Raw genomic sequence first — 15,856 nt, 5'->3', positions numbered from 1 at the left:
GATTGATAATTGTTCGTTATGTTCACCCTTTCAGGCAAATGTTTTATGATATCAATTAATGTATGAAGGCCTCATAAGTTGTTAAAACTTATTAGAGATGAATATAAACGGAATGCTATAGGTTTTAAAGGTTTCTTAATATAGAATTCCATTCTATCCAGTATGGACCTGTGTCAGAACAGGTCCACAGTACTCCTCGCTCGTCGTTGTAAAAGGTGACTAAATTGGGTGATTTTAATGAGACCGCAAAAACATGCCCGTGTCACAGCAAGTATGACATGCTAAAGATCCCTCTATGATCAAAGGTCGTAAGCTCCAAACATAGGCCTACATTTTCAGCCATTGACCGGTAATGGCGATTTCTCTGTATGAGTAAAATATTCTCGAGCGGGACGTTAAACAATATATAACCAACAATCCCATCAAACAAGTGAGAAAATAAATTATCTACACATTTGATTTTTTAAAAAGTATTTAAAAACAACCAGAATTTGATTGAAATCAGATTATGCATACTAATTATGCATATGAATATATGCATAATTCTTTCACATGTTTTGATTCAGAATTAATCCTTTACATGTATGTACAAACATAAAATTCGCTTCCCATCATAGATAAATGAATATATGCATTGTTTATGCATATGCTTAAGGTTTTGTAAAAATACAATTTGTTTTTTATCAAACAAAATCAATATATTTATGATTTATAGAGAATTCACTTCACGTCAATGCTGTTTGACGTGTTTCATACCAATTGTTAGACCGTAATTAACACATTAATTTTTATTAGGAATTACTCCATCTACGTGATTAAGATATACTGATCACGCAGGTGTGACCGGTCGACAGGGGATGTTAACACCTCCTAGACACCTGATCCTACCTCTGGTGTGTTCAGAGGTCCGTGTTTGCCCATATTATATATAAAAGTTTTTGCAATAGTTTGTTCATCTAATTAACTTCTTATTTTTTATGCATGGATTTTGCACTGATATTTTAGTGAAACAACACACGGTTGGTACAGTCTGTACCAAAACACTGTGTCGTTTACAAACCAATGGATTTCGGCGTGTCACACCATCGCACTTTGGCGTGTCACACCATCGCACTTTGGCGTGTCACACCATCGCACTTTGGCGTGTCACACCATCGCACTTTGGCGTGTCACACCATCGCACTTTGGCGTGTCACACCATCGGGGTTTGGCGCAGACCATCGAGGTTTAGCGAGACCATCGCACTTTGGAGTCCTATCGCACTTTGGAGTCTTACATATATATATATATATATATATATATATATATATATATGTGTGTGTGTGTGTGTGTGTGTGTGTGTGTGTGTGTGTGTGTGTGTGTGTACATGCTTTTAACACCTTTGGACACATCAGAAGTGGGATCAGGTGCCTCTTAGGTTCGGCGCGGCCATGGTATTAACGGATTTGTTATAGGATTAAACATTCTTTTTGAAGAATTTATCGATGTGTAAACTCCTGACATTTTACTCACAAACTGAATAAAAGTGCGAATGTTTGATTCTTATAATTCCAATTGATCCACTTCATTAACAATTGCAAAAATTTGAATAGTTTCCCTTCAGTTTCAGTTTGTGAGTAAAATGTCTGGAATTTACACATCGATAAATTCTTCAAAAAGAATGTTTAATCCTATGCTATATATATATATATATATATATATATATATGCTTTTAAAGTTTTTTTTAAAATATTGAATTCACTTACAATCAAACAAATGAGTATATGTTTCAACAACATAATTTAGTCTCATGATGCTTCCTTGTGACAATTCATACTTAAAGCATAACGCCAACATTCTTCTGATCACTGTGGGAATGAATCGTGGCTAAATTTGCAAAGCAAACAGCGCTTGTCAGAGCAAGTTGAAAAGCCTCCATTGGGTAGTTATCAGCACTGTTTACCATATCCGAATCAACAATGGTACGGACTACCAAATATTGTTTTGAACTTAAGGTGGCAGGGGACAGTTTCTTTGGTTTTGAAACATGTGGATAGGGGGTATACACCAAAGTCAGATTATGACAGACTAATGAAAAATCATATTTCCCTTTTATGTCAATACTTGTATTTCATATTAGTGTAGTTAATAAATTATGACCCTAAATTACATGTAATCTATAAATACTGGTGCTGGTGCACAAAACATGCTCCGAGCAGGTTCCCCTTTTTTGCTTTGATTTTCCCTCATTTGGGCTAATCCGCACCACCCCCACACCATCACAGTACCAAACATGGGGATTTAGACACTGTGCACAATCAAGAACCCTATCTGCCCTTCTCAAAAATCTACCTCTCATATGGGGCCATCCACCTTCCCTCACAGCTACAGACCTTTTGCTAGACCCTGCATGTTTTCACCGGAATTTCTTCAGCAACTGACCACGTGTCTTAGTTTCGTATTTGCACCCATCTATATGCTAGGAATCATGGTGACACCTACATGTTGTATATCAACATTTTTACTAAGCACTCAGCTACATTTGACATGCATCCTAAAATTATTGTATACATTTTTACACATGTAATATCACTTCAAATACGGGGTAATTCCATTTTTTGAAAAAGTTGACCGGGCCTATAGTGCGAAACTGTCCCCTGCTACCTAATCACTCCATATCATTATCTTCCCACCATTTTATTTCATAATCACATTGTTTTGGAAGTTTTCCCTCTAAATTTGTCTGATTTCTGTAATTTTGAAGAATAATTCTATTTTCATCCCGAACTACACCATAAATAAAGCACGGAAATAGCAATGAACTCTTAAATGAACATAACTGCTTCATATTTGGAAGCACAAATCTTATCTAAAGCATGGATTAATTGTACTAGTATGCTTAAAGTAATCGGGGCCCTTGTATCCAGACTTTTAGAACGTCTCTTGGCACCCTCTAACAGCTTTGTTACTATAAATGATCTGGTAACATCCTCAACACCTTGAATTTTGTACATGTAAGACAAACCGGATATGTAATTCCTAATCGAGGCTGGTGTCTGATTCTTGATTGACATATAAGCTATGAAATGGACTATATGATCTAGAGGTGCCGGCCATGTTGGTTGTAAGCTAAATATATACCTGAAGTGATTAAAACTTTCGATAGCTGCCTTATAAGTGTGCCATGTATTCTCTGCCATTTAAGCTTTCAAGAGCGTCTTAGTTTCAACTGTTAGATCTGCCATATACTGTTGGGGAGTGGACATGGTACTGGCTCTGCATGTGGGGCCAAAGCCTGAAAACGCTTCCACTGAGTTTACTGGGGGCGTGCTCAGAGAGACGTTAGAATCCGGTTGTTCAGGTAACGGCTGTGAATCCCGGCCCATCAGCGTCGGTAACGAATCAGCAGCACTTGTGTCCGTTGATTGCCACGGCCATGTTGTTACCGTTTGATCATGGCGAGCATGATTAGCCCGTTTAGAGGTCTGTTCCCCCCCCCCTCCCCCCGATTTCTGACGTTTTGGCCGCCTATCCCTCGGCTCAGCTTGATTTGAAGTTTCCCTTTTTCTACTTTTTGGTGGCATGGTGCTCGATGAGTGGTAAATAAATGCTCGATGGCAATGAGTTTATGGCGTCCCCCTTGATCAAGCGTGAAACTGGTAATGATTGAATCGGGTTCGGTTCAGGCTTTGATTGCACAGGCAATGCGCTTTATATTCTTAGTCTTAAAAATGTTTTTACATAATAAATGATAAGATTAATTATATGATAAAGATTTGACGTATTATTCTGTTGATACATGGCCTAGATAAGCCTCAGTACTAATTTTAAAACGTTAAAAATTGAAATTCCCGCCATCTATAGAGGCTGTCATGAAGCGGAACTTTTTTGTATTCAAGACCAAAAAATTCAATAATTTTGACGTCAAACCGTCTATTCCGGTTTTGATGAGATTCTAAGATCATCAAAGATGTGCATGTGGTAGATTTTAAGAATACAATGTAAATAGGTGGATGCCTTCTTGTCAAGCAGTTAATTACACAAATGCGGAGGGGAGATGTGAAAAAAGCCCCCCCCCCCCCCCCCCCCCACACACACACACACGAAATTCCTGACCCAACAAGGTTATTTGAAAATAAAATACTATGTAAACTGTGGATCCATCATTTGCGTAATGACAAGTTGAGGTTTGAGATATGTACATGTATGAAGAAACGAGTACCATCTGCCTGGTCTGCGACTCGACTGAACGTCTTTTCTTAAATTCCTCTTGCGAAAGAACGGGCTCAAATCTATACGACTCCAAACTTAACTGTTCGTGACTTGTCATGTTTACAGTGCTGGTGATGAAATAAACCGGAACCGACGTCGTGACGTAATAAATTAAACTTCACTGGCCGCTCTCTTAGCGGTGGGTAATTTGAAATATACAAGATAGATTAATATTGATTTAATTGTTAAGCAAGGATTTTTGTTGTTAAAGACTGTCATCTACGATATCAGTAAGTAATACTTTATTCATAAAGGCAACAATGTGGTTAGGGTTGCCTTACATATATATATATATATGTATGTATGTATGTGTGTGTGTGTATGTATGTATGTATGTATGTGTGTGTATATATACACACACATTCGAGATCTGTCGAATTTGTCAATATGCTAAATTTGTCAGGTGTCGAGAATGAAATGCACTTGTACAAACCACTAATATTGGGCGTGATTTTTCTTTACGAATCATCACTGTTCCACAATCAATACTGTAACCATTACTCAGGTAGCAGGAGAGCTATTAATCCATTACATGTACTTATCACTATAAATATCAGTATGACATAATACCAAGAAAATAAAAATTACAATGACACCAAATGTTCAATAGGGATAACGCATGCCATTCTGAACAAAACAAAATACTTTTTATTATGGTAATCCATGCCATTCTAAACAAGGCAAAAGACTTTTAATTGTGGTCGTTGTTAGGATTTTGAAAGTTGGAGAAAATTTTTACTCTGTATGTATATATATTCACTAATTTCAAAAGAAAGAAAAATTAGATTCTTTCTCGTCTATTCAGGAAACACATTAATGAATACGGATGGAGAAAACACCGTGAAATTGATATACATGTATATATTTCAGTGTTTTTCATGTCCATTCCATCTCTTTGACTGACAAGCACTGAGAGGTCTTGGAAGCTTGAAAGTACAGGGATATTTTCAAAATATCTAAATTGTCAATGACATAAACTTTATAATTCATTTTTCGCATATCAATTGAATAACAGCGCAGCTGGTGCCCGACAATATGTCGTAACGAGGTAAATGCGTAATTCATTAGTGCAATATAGATTTTCTTAAATTGACATTTAATGTTAAATCAAGTGAATCCATCTGGAATCAACTCCACCTCTTGCAATGATCAGAGAATCAGATAGTGGTCCTACTTTTATATGATGTGATTTTAAAAATATATGTTTGGTATGATAGAATACCTCTTTATTAACTCGTACATTAACAAGTTTATTGTCTCCCATGTAAGTAAAGGATCGTGATTTCTTATAATGACATGAGAAGGTGAAGTTAACGAACAGTGCTCAATCACACAATTCATATAAAGAATACAAAATTAAAAGTTGGGCAAGGACCCTTGCATATGACAAAGGTGAGATCAGGTGCCTAGGAGGAGTAAGCATCCTCTGTCGATTTGATAAAAGAAAATCAATAAGTCTGAATCTGACAGATTGAGTAACATGGGGTTAAATAGAATACTGTCGTGAATAATTTTGTTTTACAGTTCGAATAAGAACTGTAATGCAAAAAAGATGAAATCTAATATCATCTACGGTATTTGTCGAACACAATGTACACAGTCTATCATTTAATGCCCTCCTAAACCGTCTAGCTTTGATTCTAAACAGAAGTACATTACTCCTAAAGTGAGCAATGCGATTTGGAAATATTTTCTGTTTTGTAATCATTTTTCACAATTCGGTAAGTTCTTATCTTTGAGACAACCTGTAGTTCTTGTAGCTGCAGAAATGTAGCTCTCTGAAAAAATATTGGGACGGATCAGAGAGCTACAGATTCACCCCTTGTAAAAACCTTCGACTTACGGCGCACATAAACATGCGCACGGTTGTGGCCTTATATTGCTATATTTTTGCATTGCCGCCTCATAAATTTAATATCAAAATGAATCTATTCTTCTAGCAGACATTCACAAAATTCTGACGAGGTTTGTCTTCTGATATGTTCAAGTTACAGACCTCGCAATTAAAAAAGCAATCATTCATCGTGAGTGAATCGAATAAAAGTTTAATGTTGTGTAACCTGATTATGTGATTGCTTTGTTACAGGGCCCACGAGAAGTCTGTCGCCATAGTTACCAGTCTATACCACAGGTGTAATATGTTTACTTGATGGCGATAGAACAGTGGAAGCCAGCATTAAATTGCTACAATTGGAGCTCTTCCCTTATTTGCACCTCAATGGATAGAGACTGTCTTGGAAAGGGGGAAGGGGTATATTTGCTATAGTCCTTATTGTCAGTAAACATGTACCAAAGTAAAAGAAAAGTGAAGGAGAATTATAATTAATCAAAATCATGACAATTATATTTTTCAATTTAATAATAAATAACAACAGTGAAAATACAATTAAATAAAAACAATCTTGTAACAAAATGTTAACTTTGTATTAAATATCAATTGCAGAAGCAATCATGTGAAGTAAGTGCTCAGCTCTACCTTTTAACCCGCAACATTCATCAACTTATTATAAATTAAATCCATTATAACACACACCATTCAATGATATCAATACATGTATCATTAATCAATGCATGTATTAATAATCAATATCACTTACAGTTTCCATTTCATTTATGCACTGCTGAATCTTAAAAATGAGATACATAGCAATATAAACATTTAAGTTCTACAAAATCGTATGAAATATTTGTATAATTATTACATTTTACCATAGGTGTCACGATGTGAAAAGTTTAAGAAAATCACTCACTTATTTTAAAAGGAAAACTACATTTTACCTATTGTGCATTAATAACGAACCTTATGCATCCACCCTTCCATGTTACACACACACACACGCGCGCGCGCTCACGCACACGTACAAACACAACATTGCATACATAAATACATGCATAGCTGAGATGGAACATGATCACAACCAATCTGTTGATCTTATAGCTACAGATTTCTAGCTTTATGGGAGGGATATACTTGTATCAGAGAGCTACAGATCCACCTCATATAAAAAAAAAACACCTTCGATTCACAGCGCAACTTTAGGGTCTTATATTGCTGCATTCTTTTATCGCCGTTTCAAAATTTTAATTTGCAAAAAACCCTCCACGTCGAGACATACCTTAAAACATTCAAGCCTCATGCAAACTCGCAACTTCAAACAATTTCGTCAGTTGATGTAGCCATGTTAGGCTGATAGTCAATATTTGATTGAAAATATTTCTCGGAAATTAATTAACATATACCGGCTTGTTTCTAGATATAGAGCGAAAGTATAAAAAATATCAGAAAAGAAAACCAACGGGGTTCAATTTGACTGGTAACCTAACATAATCACGTCAAGAAAAGAATTTTTATGAATGCTGTAAATTGATGTTTTTTGTAGAGTTGGGTCTGCAGCTCTCTGGTTTATCCCAATGTTCCCCCCTGTCAGCTACATTCTGCGGTTAATTGATGTTATAAAAATAATTATATCAGAACGTGGGTAATCCAGATGTTGATCAATCCGAAATGGCATATAAACTGCATATGTAGTTTTGCAAGGAACTTTGAATTCCATTATGAAAATTAATCGGTATTTTTTCTGATCCATAGCAAATCCGGATGAAAGGACTTTCATTGGATTTGGTTTTCAGGTTCCGATACACTCAGAACTCTTCGAGAATACACCGCCAGCCTCTTCGGCATTATTTATATTCGGCATTATTTATATTCAGCAGTTTAGTATCTGCCCTACAAAAGAAAAATACCTTGAATATTATTAATTGCCAACAGATATCGGTAATCGATCAGAATAATCCTTGATTGTAGCTTTAAAGATGGTCGTATGCTTATCACTTATCAAACCAACAGAAACAATTCAAGGAAACCAATTTTAAAAAAAAATGATATAATATAAAATAAAACCACTTAAAACACTGTAATTTTATGATGCAGACATTAGTTGTATTGAACAAAGGATTGCACTGTTGTTGTTTTTCTCCTGATGCATACCAGTTTTATTACAAAACATATGCTACGTATAGTTGAAGGATGATTTACATTTCTAATAATTGTTCATAGGCGTCAATTCAATTAATTTTTTAAATGAACAATGACGTATCAAGTACACTTACTGACTGTTTGCGGTGTGAACTTTGTGACCTATGATAGACTTCAGTATGAGGAAACATGATATAGTCATCAAAAGAGTTAGACACATAAGGCTCCATTTCTGTTCTATAGTCGTAAAGATGATAACTATAATTTGGGAATAGAGTTCCATATTGGTAATTGTATAAAGGCGGGAGGATTTCAAAATGAGACTGGGGAAGAAAAAAATTCCGCAAGTTGTCACTAGATTTCACCTTTGCTTGGTTATGATGTTTTAAATCTTTGTTTCGTATCTTTGTTGTGGAAATCTTCCTTTGGGAATGCAGGTTCTTTTTGTTAACTTTTGCTGTGATCTTTACCTTTGACGGGAATAAATATACTAAATGATGTAAAATTTTCTTATTATCCGACTTTTTTACTTTTTTGGGGAGGAATATAAACGGTGCTGCTGTGGAGGACCGTCGGCTTGGTGCTTCAGTTCGGTTCTCTTCGTCTTCAGGAACTGGTGTGTTGTTTATTTCCGAGGATTCTATCTTCTTATAGCCGACTCGAATGGGACTTTTTGAATCGCTACCTCTGTTGTTGAAACCTAGGACACGGTCTGCTGTTAGGATACCAATTGTATTGTCCGTAGGCAGAGAGTTTTCGATCAATTCGTTAATGTTTGGGATAACATCAAAGATATCAAAATGATTGTCTTTAGTGGAATTCCCCCATTGAACGTCAATCCCCGTGTTTCTGTGCGGTCGTGAAGTACTGTCAGTTTCGTCACCGATCCTCTCTCTTTCATCGTTCAATTTCTTCACAAATTCTAGACTATCAACAGCAAGCTCCTTTAAGTGATCCTGTTGGCTTTGTAAATCCTGAGGAAGTGGAGGATAGAATATACCTGGTAGTTGTTCTGTCGACTTCACCATGGCCATTGTGGGAGACACAGGGATGTTTATGATTTCGTTAGGGGTCTTTTGATTTTCGATAACTGTTTTTGCTCGTTCATTGTCAAACAAAGGCTCACTTAACAATTCATCAAGGAAGGACCTATCTTTAGAATCCTTTTCATTGTTGCCAAACAACGGCTGGTCCAACAGACCCTCCAGAAATGACACACTCACTCGGTCTCTACCCGCCTTTTTGTCCTTGTGTCTCTGTAGAAGCCACTCTAAATGGCCATTTCCTCTTCTGGGTTTTGGATCTATTGAATTTAAAGACTTGAGCCGTTCACCATCTGTTCTGCCAATGGTGGCTCCCATACTTGAACAGGTTAACAGAGACAGCATCAAAAACAGCCGACAAATCATGGCACCCTAAAGTAATATATCAGAGTACATACATGTATCTAACAGGTCCATGTACATCATCCATAGACTATTATTATTTGGAAATCCTTACATTGATTTTGATACCGATAAGAAACTTTTTGAACATGTGCATAGATTTAATGCACTGACCAAAAGATTTAAGTCATCTTGAAATACATTAAATCATATATTAAGACTGTATATAACCGGTACCATCGATGCTATATTTTTTCTTGTAGAGTACACTGAATTCTTCTAAGTGAACTGTTATACAGTTGTTAATCGTAATACACATGTACGTGTAGACCCCAAATTAATTACAAATTTTATACAATTTTGTACATATACATATCCTGTTTGATCATTAGGCAGAGGGTTCATACGGGCTAAGCCTGTTGCCCAATCTCAAAAATTTATTGAAAAAATATTGTTTAAATTAAATCACCCATAGGGTGTGGAAACAAAAGCGTTAGATTTAATTTCATCGAATTTGATTTTGTTTTCTTGCATCCTTTCTATTGTTTGATGAAAATATGATTTTAAGTCGTCAGAAGAGTATTCAATAAATGTTACTTACAATCTGCAGTTCCAATAGAGAGGAGGAAAGACCGCTAAAACGATTGTACAGGTAACTTCCAGGTAAAATTTTATATATGGGCTTTAGATATGAATAATCTCATTAATATTCCTCGGTGTTTCCCTCGATTGCAGAATGTTTTGCAAATGTTAAAAGTCAACCGAAATTTCCGTATTAAATGTGCTGTTTAATTGGAGCATGCCAAGAAAGGAACACGTGAAGATTCTGGTGAAATTATTTCAGCGAGATGGACATAAAAATTACAGAAAAAAATGTCAATTCATTTAAGGTCATTAATCACATTACCTAGAAAACGTGTTTTTTCAAATAAACAATTTTGGAGTCACACAGTAATATTGCTATAAATAAATGAATTGCAGGTGAAAATGTTGTTTGATACCTGTAGAACGACAGTCTTAGAAATATACCAAGTTATGATAGTTGTAATTTTTTGACAGTGAAAGAAAGAAAAGATGATTATGCATATTTTGATATTATGATAATAATAAAAATTTATATAGCGCCTTATATAAAATGAATTACTCTAAGGCGCTTTAAAAGGGTAAGAAGAGGAATGCAACAATAAAACACAATTAAATAAAATTCAATGACAGTATGAAATAAGATTTTATTTCTGTAAAATTATCAAAATTAAACACTATAATTAAGATTAATAGCTAAAAGTTTTTTTTTTTTAGTTTTTGGCTTTAGATAATGATTTTGATACATCGAACGCTCTGTTCAATTAAAAGGTGAAATATCAACTGAAGTAGTGAGATAATATTTTCTCACTACATATCGAAATAAGATCCTGTGTCATGTACACGTTAAGATTCTCCTACGTTCATTTTCCAACTGCATTTTATAGCATACAAGACCATGATTGAAATCCATACAAAACAAACCTCTTTGTGACGAAACCAAGAATTCCTATTCGATGGTATATAAATATTAAATTAGCAATGGAATATCACTGACAAAAGTCAGTTGTTGAATATAAATATTAATTTTCTAGATCTCTATTGTATCAATTTACATTATCATCGATATCACAATATTCGTATTTGCGAAACGAATATCTTTTACGATATATTTTACTTTAGAATTATAGAAAATGACGACATAAAGGCATCCATACATGTATATCTAATGGGAATAGTACGTATATCTTTAGTGGGACTCAATGATTTCTTATTGATTGTACCGGGAAGTGTAATGGATACGACTATTTCTTATTTTTAAGTACATGTTGTATATTGGATTTGATTGAATATACGGTCACTATCATTATGAAAAACAAAGAAGAAAATCATTTCAAAAGTTTATTTATTAATTAACTTTTTGACAGTTGATCAGCCCTTGAGTATCTTTTACAGAATTATGATGCCATCAGTACGGCGGCGTAGAAAGGCCAAGTAAAAAAATATTATTCGTTCGGACGAATTAGCAATTTGTTCGGACAAATTAGCAATTCGTTCGGACGAATTACCTATTTGTTCGGACAAATTAGTAATTCGTTCGGACGAATTAGCAATTTGTTCGGACGAATTATTTATTCGTTCGGACGAATTAGCAATTTGTTCGGACAAATAAGTTATTTGTTCGGACGAATTAGCTATTTGTTCGGACAAATTAGCAATTCGTTCGGACGAATTAGCTATTTGTTCGGACAAATTAGTAATTCGTTCGGACGATTTAGCAATTTGTTCGGACGAAGTAGAAATTCGTTCGAACGAATAAGTAAATTTGTTCGGGCAAATAAGTAATTTGTTCGGACGAATTTGTAATTAGCTATAAGGCAACGCCAATGCCGTAGTGAAACATCATAAAGTGGTGGTTGGGAAGCACAAAGCTTAAATTGGGGCACATGCTAAAATGGGATTTAATTCCAAAATTTTCCATATAAACATCGTGAAGATGGCGACAGTAAATACAGTAAACTACATAACCATCCCAACCCCTGAAATAACAAGCTAAAAATGACAAAAAAGTTTTTCGATAGGACAAAATGATATATGCTGTATTTATAGAAAACTCTGTAGATACATGTACATGTAGGTACATGTATACATACATACATATACAGAGATCTATAAGCTTGTAGGGAGGGTTGGCAGCGGATACTCGTCAGGGACGTAGCAACAGGGAGGGAGGGGGACAGTAAGGGCCTGGTCCTCTCCCCACTTTTTAAAAACATCTTCCCTTTTTTCTTTTTTTTACATATTAAAATTCTTTTGGTCCAGCTGATCCCCCCCCCACTCCTTTTTGGCTGGCCTCCAGCTTCCCCCTTTCAAAAACGATGCTACGCGCCTGCTCGTGTCCCCATAACACTTTCAAAAGTAGGGAGTGGGGAGAAGAGTATGTTTGTACCCCCTCCTTACACTTCTGGGAAATTTATGTTCTAAAATTGTTCTAGGCCCCTAATTGCTATAAAGAAAAATTGGTATAAAATTTGGATATCCAGATTTGCGTTGACAAAACTTTGATAGGCTCTGATTGGCGCATAATTGCATTATTGTCGTCCTATACAAAACTTTAGTTTCTTATTGAATGTGTTACACTCCATTGTACAGAAAATTTTCATTTAATAAACTTTTGCCCGGGGAAGGGGCGGGGGGAGGGGGGTTTGAGGCCTACCTCAAACTTTTAAGACTGAGCAAGGTGTAGGGATTCCCACAATTTTTAGCTTGTTATTTCAGGGGTTTGGGGGGGGGGGGGTTATGAAGTTTACTGTATTTAGCGTCGCCATCTTCATGATGTTTATATGGAAAATTTTGGAATTGAATCCCATTTTAGCATGTGCCCCAATTTAAGCTTTGTGCTTCCCAACCACCTCTTTATGATGTTTCACTACGGCATTGGCGTTGCCTTATAGCTAATTACAAATTCGTCCAAACAAATTGCTAACTTGTCCGAACAAATTACTTATTTGCCCGAACAAATTTACTTATTCTTTCGAACGAATTTCTACTTCGTCCGAACAAATTGCTAAATCGTCCGAACGAATTACTAATTTGTCCGAACAAATAGCTAATTCGTCCGAACGAATTGCTAATTTGTCCGAACAAATAGCTAATTCGTCCGAACAAATAACTTATTTGTCCGAACAAATAGCTAATTCGTCCGAACGAATTACTAATTCGTCCGAACAAATAATTTTTTTTTTTACCTGGCCTTTCTACGCCGCCGTACATCAGCATATATATTTAAAAAAAAAAAGAAAATTAGAAGAAGAAAAAACTTAATCCAACAGAGATTGACTATTCCCCCTCACGCTCAGGAAAAGTGGACTACAGTCATCGCCCACGTTAACATAAAAAGGCATACATGTAGATTCTTGTGTATCAGTGACGTCTTCACTAATTAAACATCAGATGTCAAGGGGACGATGACCCATTTTCACAGAAAGAGAATATGTAATCAACCATTTCTAAAAATAATAATAAATACTTTGTAACACGAAGGACTCTTGAGTTTAATCACGAATTAGTAATCCCTTGCACTGCCTTTGCCGAGAAGGATTATCAAAAACAAATTGCAAGATGATATTTGAAAAACATTCTATCTACACTTCAATAATATGAGTTGTCATTCTCACAAGAAGTAGGAAACCGATAAAAACTTCGTAACCCTTGTCTTGCTCTGTAAATAAGTCATAGATACCATCAGAATCCCTTCTCTGATGTGTAAATAAGTCATAGATACCATCAGAATCCCTTCTCTGATGTGTAAATAAGTCATAGATACCATCAGAATCCCTTCTCTGATGTGTAAATAAGTCATAGATACCACCAGAATCCCTTCTCTGATGTGTAAATAAGTCATAGATACCACCAGAATCCCTTCTCTGATGTGCCGCATGTAGGGTTTTAAAACAGTCTTAAAGATGTCTCATTTGGCACCTGATTTTGCGGTACTCAGTTGCCTCAAATAAACACACCAGATTGGAATTGCCTCATGATTTCTTGGAAAAACATGTAAAATATACTCAAAACATGCATACATGTAAATTCGTCAAAAACTAAGAATATAGCATTATGTAACATGGAGATACAAAGACTAGAAATTATGTACAGTTAAAACAGACTATATATAACTTATATAGACACCGTGTCAAAGGTTGGGAAACATGCCACACGAGTTATCGAACCTTGCTGAGGATCGGATAGCGAAATTTGATTTTTCCTGGAGAGCAGAGCAGTACAATGTGAAAAACGTCAGTATATTTTGAATGTTTAGATATTACATTAGTCACCAGTAAGAAAACAGATATGTTGCGAAGTTTGGAGAGAGAGTTACTGATAACTCGATTGAATGAACATCAGATATGCAAACCTCACCTCTTTCTAACTTCCTAAATCAACAAATTCATTAGGTCTTTAAGAAGTGAAAACCACATTGGGAAAACAGTCATCAATAAGCATAGAGTCGACACAGTTTACAAGCTTTATTGTTGTGCGGCCGATATAGGAGATAGTAGACCTACTTGTCTCCTTCAACGAAATCCCAGGCTCGTTATTAAACTTAAGTATCAAAATTATCAAATAATTCCTTTTCTACGATAATTAAATCTTTTCTTGACAGTTTTAGAGTCACTGTGGTTTACATCTAAAGACTTCCGTCATTTTGAATATGAAATATTTCGTTGATTGTCATTGTGTTATTTGATAGTTTGTAACAAGCGTATGCTCCATTACTGAATATTTCATACTGAAGTTCTCCGATCGACACGTTTTATGCTGTTCAATGTTGTGTATCTCGGAAATGTTTTCCTATTAATAAAATTTTCTAAACACAGGCAAATAATATCCATATATTTCTAGGTCACTGGTAACCTATTGCTATTGGATGTTAACAATTAGAAAAAAAAAGATTAGAATGGTAGACATGAAGAAGTTAAACATATTTTTAACTTCTTTTACAATAACTATCATTCTATTCCTTTTTAAATTTGGTTTGATATGCATTTTTGGGACAAGTAGGACATAAATTGTGAATTTCAGGACTCTAGCACTCCAGGTCTTACGGGCGGGGCAAAAGCTGTCAAAAATTGAATTTTCAAAAGTCGTCTTTTTTACAAGTGCACATCTGTAAGAAAAACAAAATGCATAGTAACGTAGAGTAGGTAGGCCTCTCCTCTGTCGACCCGTCACACCCGCCGTGAGCCCTATATCCTGATCAGGTAAACTGAGTTATCCGCAGTCAAAATCAGTGTGCTGACTATCGGTATGAAACACGTCAGACAGCATTTTATCCAATGATAGGTTGTATTAACGAACTAGATCGTTATAACGACCATATAATTTGCGAAATGCTGACTTCAATCGAGACTGATGAAACCCCTGTGCCATCAACTTGTTTGCCAGTAGCTTGTCTCAATTTAAAAATTGACCATACGCAGAACAAGCTCTTGCGTATCGAATCAGTTGAGAGACATAAACGCCATATGCAGGTCAAGTGTCATCCAAGTTTAGACACATTACGAACTGAAAAGAACACTTCAAAGCTAGTTCAGTGGTGACGCCCTGTTAATTATAACTACGCAAACCATTTAGAAACCTTCATGTTTTTATATCGAAGCTTATTTTTCCTGCATTAGTCCATCACTAAAGTTCATTCTGGCAAGCTAAGGGTATTGTTCAC

General features: G+C 35.6%; 1 protein-coding gene across 2 annotated transcripts; it reads right to left on the bottom strand.

Moving 5' to 3' along the window:
- Positions 1–6,592: 6,592 nt before the first annotated feature.
- Positions 6,593–10,398, bottom strand: LOC130054708 (uncharacterized). Of its 2 annotated transcripts, XM_056165236.1 has the most exons (3): positions 10,214–10,398; positions 8,362–9,642; positions 6,593–7,978 (listed from the first exon to the last, which is right to left on the bottom strand). In XM_056165236.1, the coding sequence occupies exons 2-3, from the start codon at positions 9,634–9,636 to the stop codon at positions 7,967–7,969; spliced, it is 1,287 nt and encodes a 428-aa protein (XP_056021211.1). In that variant the 5' UTR covers positions 9,637–9,642; positions 10,214–10,398; the 3' UTR covers positions 6,593–7,966. The 2 variants fall into 2 exon arrangements, with proteins under 2 accessions (XP_056021211.1, XP_056021210.1); XM_056165235.1 differs by having other exon boundaries at positions 6,593–9,642.
- Positions 10,399–15,856: the final 5,458 nt, after the last annotated feature.

This window comes from Ostrea edulis, chromosome 5, assembly GCF_947568905.1.
Source record: "Ostrea edulis chromosome 5, xbOstEdul1.1, whole genome shotgun sequence".
Taxonomy (NCBI): Eukaryota; Metazoa; Mollusca; class Bivalvia; order Ostreida; family Ostreidae; genus Ostrea; species Ostrea edulis.
The sequence above is the reverse complement of the archived record's forward strand: the minus strand, read 5'-3'. Positions and strand labels throughout refer to the sequence as shown.

What these genes read in the sequence shown, in the direction of transcription:
- LOC130054708 (XM_056165235.1), bottom strand. Translation starts at nt 9,636, where the DNA reads ATGATTTGTCGGCTGTTTTTGATGCTGTCTCTGTTAACCTGTTCAAGT.